This window comes from Bicyclus anynana, chromosome 26 (genome assembly GCF_947172395.1).
Source record: "Bicyclus anynana chromosome 26, ilBicAnyn1.1, whole genome shotgun sequence".
NCBI lineage: Eukaryota > Metazoa > Arthropoda > Insecta > Lepidoptera > Nymphalidae > Bicyclus > Bicyclus anynana.
The window spans coordinates 2429408-2440485 of NC_069108.1; the positions used below are offsets into that span (position 1 = coordinate 2429408).

At 34.8% G+C, this 11078-nt stretch overlaps 2 protein-coding genes across 2 annotated transcripts; one reads left to right on the forward strand and one right to left on the reverse strand.

Annotated features, from left to right (window-relative positions):
* The first annotated feature begins 831 nt into the window (after nt 1-831).
* Nucleotides 832-2534, forward strand: LOC128199572 (uncharacterized). Its single transcript, XM_052889668.1, has 3 exons — nt 832-1121; nt 1186-1272; nt 1773-2534. The coding sequence occupies exons 1-3, from the start codon at nt 1091-1093 to the stop codon at nt 2072-2074; spliced, it is 420 nt and encodes a 139-aa protein (XP_052745628.1). The 5' UTR covers nt 832-1090; the 3' UTR covers nt 2075-2534.
* On the reverse strand, nt 2425-5381 carry LOC128199560 (piggyBac transposable element-derived protein 4-like). Its single transcript, XM_052889643.1, has 2 exons — nt 4738-5381; nt 2425-4160 (listed from the first exon to the last, which is right to left on the reverse strand). Exon 2 carries the CDS (start codon nt 3625-3627, stop codon nt 2425-2427), a length of 1203 nt encoding a protein of 400 aa, XP_052745603.1. The 5' UTR covers nt 3628-4160; nt 4738-5381.
* Nucleotides 5382-11078: the final 5697 nt, after the last annotated feature.

Genomic DNA, 11078 nt, shown 5'->3' on the forward strand with positions numbered 1-11078 from the left:
GTAAGGTCCTTGAGTGGAGACCGCGTCTCGGTAAGCGAAGTGTGCGGCGCCCCCCCACTAGGTGGAGCGACGACCTCCAGAAGGTGGCAGGCATCGATTGGATGCAAAAAGCCAAAGATAGAGCCGACTGGCGCTACTTAATCAAAATCATAATTCATTTATTTCAAGTAGGTAGTTTACAAGCACTTTTGACACGTCAGTTGACTATTTGTAAAGATTTTACCACCGGTTCGGAAGGCAGGTTCTGCTGAGAAGATACCGGCAAGAAACTCAACAGTTGCTCTTTTGAAAAAGTCATACAGTATTATAATTTACATTTGATAACAATTACTGTTTACATTTCTTATAGTTTTACTTCCTGTGTGAAGGTGGAAGCTGATCCAACGGCCTCCAACTTAACAGAGGCCTATGTCCAGCAGTGGATACATGATGGCTGATGATGATGACGAATATCGTGTTGCATTAAGAATTCGCTCTGGACACATTCCACTTAATGGGTTTGCTTACCTTGTTGGGAAATATAATTCGTCAAGTGTACAGAGTACAATATAGTAGAAGACGTTTATCACATATTGGTGGAGTGTGTCCGGAACGAAAGAGAGAGATATTGTATCTTTTCTCTCATTTATTTATTACTTCTTTTTTTTATTTTTTTAACAATATTAGTTTAAAATACAAAACATTATTAAAAATTTATAAAAAAAATTCACCCTCCCGCTGCGGGACATTTGAGTGCCCAAGCAACCGGTGGTCAGGGCTCCGGAGTGAGGAACCTCCTCACAATACGCGCCGTCTCAAGAATCACTGCCTTTTGTATCCGACTCTTGATCCAACAGTTAAGCGAAAGCTTCTTAACACTTTCATTACCGCTACGATTTTCACGATGTTTTCTCGGGAGCCGCCTACATTTTACGTTGGACTCGCTAGGTGAGTCGCCGGCGCTGCGATACGAATCATTCGACTCGCCACGCGAGTTCAGTGGCATTGCGTTAGGGTAAAAACTATGTTCTGTTATTTTTGTGGCCGTGACAGTGTACGTTACGTGTTTAAAGCAATTAACTAGTATATGGTGTAATTTAACAAAAAGAAAATGGCAAGAAACACTATAAATAAACGAAAAGGTAAGTTTGTTTCGTATTTTAATTACTTTCGAAATTTATTAAATAGTGTCTGGTATATTTTTAGTGCTACATGTGCCAGAAACGGAGGCTTACGACGATGATTTAACTCAGATGGAGGAGGAGATACCAAGAAAGCGACAATGCGTAGAAGGTAACTTATTAATTTAACCAAATTTGAAAAATAAGGAGGTTCTCAGTTTAACTAGTACGTATGTATGTTTTTCCGAGATTATCTTTTATTTGGCTAAACCTATTTTGATGGGATTCAATTTTTATAATTTAATAAATAAATAAATATAATTATTCGTGAAATAATTTCGTTCCACAACATTACTAAACGCGCTTCCTCTGTATATACGGCAGAGTAAGTCACTCATCACTGAGGATTTTTAAAAACTCTGTCAAGGACTACTACTTAAATAAACAAAGATGACATAAGTAATAAATCATAACATGTTACAACATGGTAAGTAGGTATATATATTAGTATATTTGTTATATAATATATATTTTATATTTATAATATTTGTGTAAATGTTGTATGTATGTTGTATGTATTTCCATATTTTGTGGTTAATCAATAAAGTGTAATAATAATAATAATAATTACTGATTCAAGCTGGTTGCATTAATTGTTTATATTCGTTTCAGATCATTCAGAACATTTTAAAGAAGACGACTCTATGGCGCTGTTTGAAAATAATTCTCAAGATTGGGATGACAACAATATTAAGTATCAGACACGTGACAAATCAACAAATACGACAAACTTGAATCTTACTGAAAGCGGCACTCAAACTAATAATACAGATAATTCAAATTATATACAGAGGGCCAACGAAGGTTTTGGCGTTTTTATTGGATGTGAACTTCAAAATGTGCCTATTTTTAAAAGGCGTTTTATTATGTATCAGATGATTAAACTAATTGAAAACAATTCACAGAATATTTAAAGTTTGATAACTGGCACTAAAAATTATAGAATGACTGAACCGCAATTATGAAAGATTGTTAGTAAATAGTTTCTTTACATGTTGATTAGTTGTTAATTATTATTAATATTATTTTTAATATGTTAATTATTTGATCTACAAGACTGAGTTAGTCTAAAGGCTGTGCTAATGAAAAATAAATCAATAATAATATTTTTGTTAAGTGGAAATTCGTTAGGTAAATAAAACATTAAATTAATGTAAACTTGATTTTTATTACACAACTTATATACTAAAAAATTAAACAATTTAAATCAACTCAAAATAAATCAACAATTTTTTAGGCAACACTCTTGTTATTTCAATTATTCTTAATATTTATGATACGGTCTAAAACACTTTATACATAATCCAGGCTGACCAGGGCAATCTTCGCATGCAAATATGGTTTGCACCCTTTTTTTTAATGTGCGCCAACATTGGTTGCAGCGCCTTCGTTTTGTTTTACCATGGGTATCTTTTGTTAGTTTCATAATACAATGAACTTTATTTTTTAAAGGCATTTGTAATTCGGAAGGCAAATGAGGTTCTATAATTGATTTAATTACACTTAAGCGGAAATCGTACAACGTTAATTTTTTTGAACTGAATTTATTATATAAAAAAAAGGAGTTGACCAATAGAATTTGCATGACATGTAAAATTACTTTTTTATACCATCGTATAGATTTGTGCTCGCATGAATAATACATCGGCATTTGGTCATGCCGATCGATTGCTTTCATATATTTATTATATTTGATAACCATTTGAGGCTTTAATATTAATGTACCCCGTCGATTTCGCGTGTGTTCTAAATTTCCATTATATTTACTTGATATGACCCTAATTTCTCTTTGATCCTTCCATTTTAACACACATATATTATTCTTGTGAACAATACATAATTCTCCTTTTTTTAATTTACCTGATTCAATTTCTCTAGGGTTATTTTTCCTCTTTTGTCGAAGCGTGCCTGTGCAAAAGGTTTTATTAGTATACAATTTTTCGACTAAACTGACGCTTGTATAAAAGTTGTCTATGAATAAATGTTGTCCTACATTTATAAAATTTGAAAGCAGATGTTCAACTACTTTTTGCACGTGATTTTTGCCGCCTACAAGATAATCAGATGCACCGCCATATAAATGTAATTTCATAATAACCCCGAGCTGGTCAGCCAGTGCGTAAAACTTTAGGCCGTATTTATGACGCTTCCCCTTCATATATTGTCTAAATGCTACTCGCCCCCTCCATAACATCATTGATTCGTCAATTGTTATTTTTTGTGTTGGGTAATAAAGAGACATCATTTTTTCATTAAAATAGTCAATAATAGTTTTAACTTTATCATAACTACACGTCACTTGCCCCACATACACACATAGCATTCTTAAAATTAACATGAATCTGTTCCTTGACATTGCCTTTCCAAATATCTTTTGATTAAAATACTCATCGTTTTTCCAATAATCATTGAAGCGATTTAGTTTTACAAATCCCATATGAAATATCAGACCAAAAAAAAGTTTCATTTCTTGATATGTTACAGGCTTTCAAGATATTTTTCTGCTTTTTGTATGCGCTGCCGACGTTTTCTCATTTTCTCCATATTCATTGGAACAGTCTGTAAGTAATTCCAACAGCTGGGATGAGCATAACGCGTCGAAATATTCGATGGGCTCATCACCGATATCTTCTTTCAGTCCGGGGGACTTCACAAATAGGAATTCGTTGGAGTTTTGTGGGTTTCCGGGCATCCATGTTTCATCAGGCGCAACATAGTTTTGTTGAGTATCTTCTTGAACAAATTCGAAATCAGAGTTACTATAATTATCGGTCTCCAATTCATCTATTACGTTTTCCGACAATATTCCATATAATTCGGAATCTGTGATTTGATATTGAGGTGAATGGATACTAAAAAAATTTGTGTCTTCTCTGTTTGGATCTTCATTTAATGGATCCATCATCCTGAGTGTCTCTTCTATATGGAGCGTGTTCCAAGCGGGGTCTTCCCAGGATTGAGAAGTTCCAGGTATGGGGTTCTCGTAAGGATCCATATTGCCTTGGACAAAAAAATACCATTTTACTATTTCTTTAATTAATGATTCTACCTACATTAATACCTACATTAACATTAAAATACAAATCAATGAATCCCTTTGGCTTTTATAAAAGGAAATGCAGGGATCAAAATTTGGAAAGCTTTGAATGTCATATTTGTTCATACCGATTGATTTAAGTTTCTAGCTTTAAAAAACCGACCAAGTGCGAGTCAGATTCGCGCACCGAGGGTTTCATACATACATATAGGTAATATTGAAATCTTAATGAGGTTCATAGAATACATCTACATACCTAATTTCAACAGTATAGCTCTTATAGTTTCATGAAAAAGTGGCTGTGACATACACCCGGACAGACAAACAGACAGACAGACATGATGAATCTATAAGATCGAACGAACTTTCAATCACGAGACACTCACGGATAGACAGATCTACTTTCGCATTAATAGTATATTAGTACGGATAAATACAAGGATTAGTAGGTATATATTTAATTGAAGGAGATTACTTTGAAAGAGAATCTAACAAATAAACTTTTCATATAATAAATAAACAAAAATCAAGAGTACTTACAGATTTTCAGAAGTCAAGCTGCGGCAACTTTTGACCCTTATTTTCAGGCCACCACAAAACACAATAACATAGAACACAAGAATCTCAAAGTCCAGAAAACGTTTGCCAGGGGTTAAAACAGTAGGTACTCCAACAGGTCCAGTAATCGAAAGCCAAGTCACAATGATAGAAAACAAATATACGCGTGCGATAAGGAAAGGGTCGTGCTTAACACTAATCTATATATAAAGAAAGTCGGGTTTGTTACAACACTTCACTCGAGATTGACCAATGAGAGCTTGGCAAAAACAATGTTATCAGTGCTTTTATTGCTTACTAACCAGAGCGTTCATGTTAAAAAATACCGGTTCCTTTTGTTTTGCCGGCAATTTTTAACAATGCGAAGGGATCCTCTTTCAGTTGTAACTCTTAAAGTAATAGACCGAGAGTTGAGTTTGTGTTTTCTGCACCGTTCGTTTAACAAAAACGCAAGGACAGACTCAAAAACTTAGAAGTACCCATTTGGTGAACACCAAATTCGAGCCCCTACAAGGTGTCGAACACAATCCGCCGTTGTTTTACGAGTGAATGTGACTTTTGGTAAAATGAAAATAAAAGTATCTACCTTTTATATATTTCATTTATAATTTTAAGCAGAAAATACACATGCATTTTGAAAAAAAATTGCAAAAACATTGAACTCGCGAGGCGAGTCTACGGCGCTGGAATAAAATTTACGTGGACTCTCCGGGCGAGTCGGTGGCACTGAACGTGTTAAGGTGTTGGTCAAAACTTTTCGCTATAAGACCATTGACTGAAACATATATTGTATTATTATTAATTTACGAGAAGTGGGTGAATGTAACAGGGTCCTAGCCCAACCCTTATCTAAGGAGGCTAGAATGTTGTTTAATTTAAGTAAGATAGCGATTAATCGTAGGTAAATGAGATATTATTGTGTGTATCGGGGTATTGACTATATTCTACTTCTGATATCGGAGAAGCCGTAGCCTCAGAGCAGGTTCTAAGCTTGTCAAGGATGGCTGATACACAAAGTAACACTATCGGTCATTATTGGAACGACCATTTACTGGTTTAAGATCTTTATTTTCTCAAAAGAATTACATAAAATTCGCTTATATGAGAAATACAATTAACTCACTAAGGTAATTATTCACGTGTGTACATACTACTTAGACTTAATCCTACATACAATAAATCAAAATAAATAATTGCTAAAAAAAAGAAAAAAAAAGAATGCGGGTAGATTTTAAATTACATGTTTGTAACCGGCTTCTTACGTAGTATACTTGACTAGTTTTAATAAAACAAAGATTATAGCTTACTGGATGCGGCATGTGTTACAATGACATGTTATTCAATAAATAAAATTTTAATTTCTTTTTGTAAATAAACATAGATTTAGCTTCTTTGATATCAGATGGTAATTTATTGTAGATCTGTGCTCCTTCAAATTATCATTCATTTAACTTACAACTACAGTTCTACTCTCTATATTGATCAAGTACAGCGCAGATCACATGTAAACCAGGATTAACTATCGTATGGCTAGGAGTCAGCCACCAGCTGATGTCAGACTTGTAACTGATCCAGTTGGGTTAAAGACGTCTTCTACAGTTAACCAACACTCCCCATTCTCAGCTGGTGTTGGCTCTCAGCTAATTAATTAACAATGCAATGGCCTTACTTCTATTAACTCACCCACTGAAGTTCGGAAACACTATCACTATTTTAACACTGCACAATGGAAGACGAGTATCCATTCCAAGAACTTCATTACACTGAACTACTCAACCAACAGGCTACAGAGTGGCAGAGCGCCTCAATGTCTTTTTTGGCTGAGTATAAGTTAAAGGTAACAAAAGGAATCGGGTTGTTAGGAACCATCGCCCCTGAAAAATAGTGTTATCTAAGTGCAAATTTTTCATAGTTATGGAATCTTAGCACCAAGTACATTTTATGTCAAACTACTAATGCAAGATATTTGGAGAGAAAACTAGCTGGAGCCGTTCTCTTGTCAAAATTTATAAATTTGCTGATTCAATACTAAAAATTATTCATTAATAAAAATTATTTATTTACAGACTATTTTTGTTCTCTGCTGGATAAAATCACCAAATAAGCACAATCATGATAGTTACTTATCACACCGCCTCATGCAAATAATAGACCTAACACTAGATCAAAGTTGGCACTACATAAACACAAAACAGAATCTGCTGATCTGAGTAGAGAAGAAATTAGACATCTATTGAACAATAGTAATTATTTTGTAGACGGTACATTTTACGCGTGCCCAGTTCATGCAGATCATCTTTTATATTCTGGGTTGAAATTTCTTTTTCATTTACCTTATTTAAGGCTATAAGTTTAACTATTGGGTGTAATAGAGTGTTAAGGGTGGAGTCAAAATTTAACAGGGGAAACATATTGATCTGATGGGGAAATAGGATTTGATAATGGAGGAAATGATTTCTCATTTAAAATAAACGAATATGATTTTCTTTCTACTTTGTTTTTATTTTCTTGATTTTTTTCCCGTTTGATTGGACATAAAGAAGATAATGCAACATGCTTGCCGCTGCAATGACAGCGTTTTGCATATGTAGTATTTATTGTACATCTATACTAATATAATAAAGCTGAAGAGTTTGTTTGTTTGATTGAACGCGCTAATCTCTGGAACTACTGGTCCGATTTGAAAAATTCTTTCAGTGTTCGATAACCCATTTATCGAGGAATTCTATAAGCTATATATTATCCCTGTATTCCTACGGGAACGGGAACCACGGGGGTAAAACCGCGCGGCGCCAGCTAGTACTTTATAATAGGAGTATTATTAAAGCGACCAGGGCTAGCAAATGCAGCCCTAACAAATAAAAATTTTGCAGACGATTTCCAAATGAAAGCCACCTTACCTGAGAAAGCCACAGAAATAGCAGGTGTAATTATGCATGTCCCATTAGAATTAAGTAATAAATAAATATATTATGTTATCGCCGTTTAGTGTTAGAAATAGTAGTCTGTGACGGATATGACGTCGCTCGATCTCGTGTTGGCTTCAGTGTGCTCGTGGCGTTCGAGCCGTCCACATCTCTTGTTGTGTAATTCTTTATGAGTTACTTGGGATAGGCGGGGAGAGTGACTTGAGTGGAAAAGGGGAGTGTTTGATATCAGTAAAAGGCGCCTTTAACCCTACACACATCGTTCGCAAGTACGTGACTTCACTCAAGGTCATTCTCTGCCATTCTAGGATCTTATTTTGGTTACAGTTTGATTTGTTAATTAAGTTGTCCTGACAAGTGTTGTGAATCATAACCTTTGTTCAACATTAGTTTTCTTATATTTGTAATCACTTTTGGAGTCCTATAATAATTATGCCATAGACAGCTCATAAAATATTGTAAGTGTGAGAAGATTTATGAAAAAAATAAGACCGATTCTTTTCAGTTGCAGCCTACAAAAACTGTTTCGATTACATTTTCATGTCCCGTCCTGCCCGAGAGTGTAGATTTTAACAGCTGGCGGTTTGAAGTGAGACCATACATCTCCGCAGTCAAGCAGTGTCTATGGTGCCTCCGGTATGACCACATTGCAAAATTTTGTAAGAGCTCGGAGAGATGCTCTATTTGCGGAAACAGCCACAATTATAAAGTAAAGTTTTATGCCTTTGTTGTATCTTTTTAAGTTGGATAATGACACTTTCGTAGAATACTATACAGGAAGAAAATTTTTTTAGTGCGGATATTTTTATATTTTGTACATAAACAAAATTTAATGATCACGTATTTTTTTTTTTTTTTTTTACTCAAAAATAACAAAATTATCGTTAGCTAAAGTTATTTACTTTTGAACAGAATTTTAGGGTCACCCTATTGTGCGTTTATTTTATTTTCGTTTGATACCTAAAGGACGTCACCAGATCACTTTTAAGCTGAATATATCTTGTTTAGTAATAATATGTACATTATTTTGTTATTTTAGAGACATAAATTAAAAAAAAAATTACATAAAATGTATCGAACTGTTTGTAAATTTATATTCTATTAATGATACAGAACCACGAAAAAAAATATCCGCACTAAAGACCGACCTGTATATTCAAAGTCAGTACTGTTTTCTGGGTGAAGTCTTTGGTAATTGGGAATTTTAAATAGAATATATTTATTTGTACTTATATTATCTTCTCTCGCTTGTGTAAAATTGAGAAGTTGCTGTCGCCATCGGAATAAAGTGAGCTGACGGATTTCATTACTTCTACTTACTCCTGCCTCCCTCTAAAAAAAAATAATAAACAGAAAATAATTAACTAAATTTATTAATTAAATGATACTTTATATATAAAATTTTAAGTTATTTCCAAAACGCGTCTTCTGACACGAGTTAAAAAAAAACATTAAATCGTAGACAGGGAAGCATGAAACAAAACAATTCCTTACATTGCTTTAAAAACGCCACAAACGAACGCGACTACCCGAAGATCACTGACGATCTGTCAGGGTGTGAGAGTTCGTTTGCTGAACAGTACCATGTTAGTCCCAAACCACAGTCGCGCCTAAATTGTTTTTGTCCGTTTCATGTGACATGTAATAAAAACGCACACAAGTATGATTTGAGTTTACGCCCGCCGCATGTCACGTGATATACGCGTCATATAGGCTATCCTTGTCACACTCGCGCATTTGAATCGCTGTTTCGCTCGATGGATGAGTCGCGTCGATCATTTAGAAAATTTGCAACGGCAGACTACATTTGCAGGGGTGAAATTTTTTTTTATTATGTAAGTATTTCCTTGTTTTATATTATTTTTATATTTATTTTAGATAGAATAATGATAAAACAATAGTGTTTCATAGTTTTTATTACAGAATTATTCGTAGTTTTTTTTCAATAACAAAAAAAATCTTATTGTCATTTATAACGGACATTGCCATTTACTCTCATAAGGAGTAACTTTTTTATTAGTCAATTATAACGGACAATGCCAGTTAGTACTAGTAGAATAAAAATTCGTATTGTTCTTGATTTTACCGTCACTTGTCCATACTTATAGTACTATAGTACTATAAGTTTTAAAATTGACTATATTCATTTCAGCAATATGGCGAGGAGAGGTTGGCGGTCTAAGCAAATTCTTGCACTTTTACCTCCACCCGATTCTGAAGATTCAGAGGTTGAATCAGATGCTGATGAAGAGGGAAGAATACTAGCGCGTGAGTACTTCAGAAATAATTACGCTGATTCTCACACTTCTTCGCCGGTGAGAAGCATTTCACCTGATCTGTATAATCTCATGCAAGATCTCATGCAAGATCTCAGCGATGGTGAAGAACAAGAGGCAAATTCTAGGGATCTTATATCAGATAACCACGTAAACCAGCATGGAAATCCAACGCCTATGCCATCAGCATCATCTTCGGTAGTGGCTCCAGTCTTACCACCTTGCATTATACCGGAAACACCATCCACATCTTCAGTAAGATCTCCGCTCACACCAAGTACAGTTACAACACGTCGCCGTACTAGACAAGTTGCCAATATTGAGTCGTCCCCTTCGCCACCTTTACCTGCAGAACCTGTTGCGAAAAAGCGCAAACTACAACAATTAGTATTTACATTTAAGAAAACTAAATATACAGGAGGCGTGGAAGTCGATACAAATGTTAGTTTTGCAGAACAGTATCAAATGCAATCTCCCCTGCAATATTTCAAAAAAATTTTTAGTGACGATCTGTTGGATTTCATTGTAGACATGACGAACTTATATTCAGTACAACAACAAGGTAAATCTATTTGTGTAACAGGAAAGGAAATAGAAATAGTATTAGGGATCGAAATTATTATGGGGATTGTAAAGATGCCAGCTATTGAACATTATTGGAGTAATGATCTTAGGTTTGAGCCAATTGCGTCTGCTATGGGAATAAAAAGGTACAGATCCATCAAACGTTTTTTACATTTTTGTGATAACACAAATGTAGACAAGAACGACAGCTATTACAAAGTGTCTACCGTGATGACACATATCCGGCAGGGGTGCCTCAAAGTGGAAGAAGAGAGATCATTTGCTGTTGACGAAATGATTATACCATACAAAGGTAAAAAAGCTGGCAATCGCAAGCAATATAATCCCAAAAAACCGCATAAATGGGGTTTTAAGTTTTTAGTTCGAGCTGGCACTTCAGGGATGGTGTATGATTTTTTTGCTTATGATGGGGCAAACACTTTTCAAGGTGTCCCATTTACAGAATGGGAACAAAATTATCTCGGGGTTGGAGGTAAAACAGTTGTCAGACTTTGCAAAACCATATCCAACCCGGTTCTTGCTACGGTTTACTTCG

Excerpts from the sequence above, each read along its gene's own strand:
- LOC128199560 (XM_052889643.1), bottom strand. The coding sequence starts at position 3,627 with ATGAAACTTTTTTTTGGTCTGATATTTCATATGGGATTTGTAAAACTA.
- LOC128199572 (XM_052889668.1), top strand. The coding sequence starts at position 1,091 with ATGGCAAGAAACACTATAAATAAACGAAAAG. Across the intron at positions 1,122-1,185 it reads CACTATAAATAAACGAAAAG|TGCTACATGTGCCAGAAACG; the intron begins GTAAGTTTGTTT and ends GTATATTTTTAG. Across the intron at positions 1,273-1,772 it reads AAAGCGACAATGCGTAGAAG|ATCATTCAGAACATTTTAAA; the intron begins GTAACTTATTAA and ends TATTCGTTTCAG.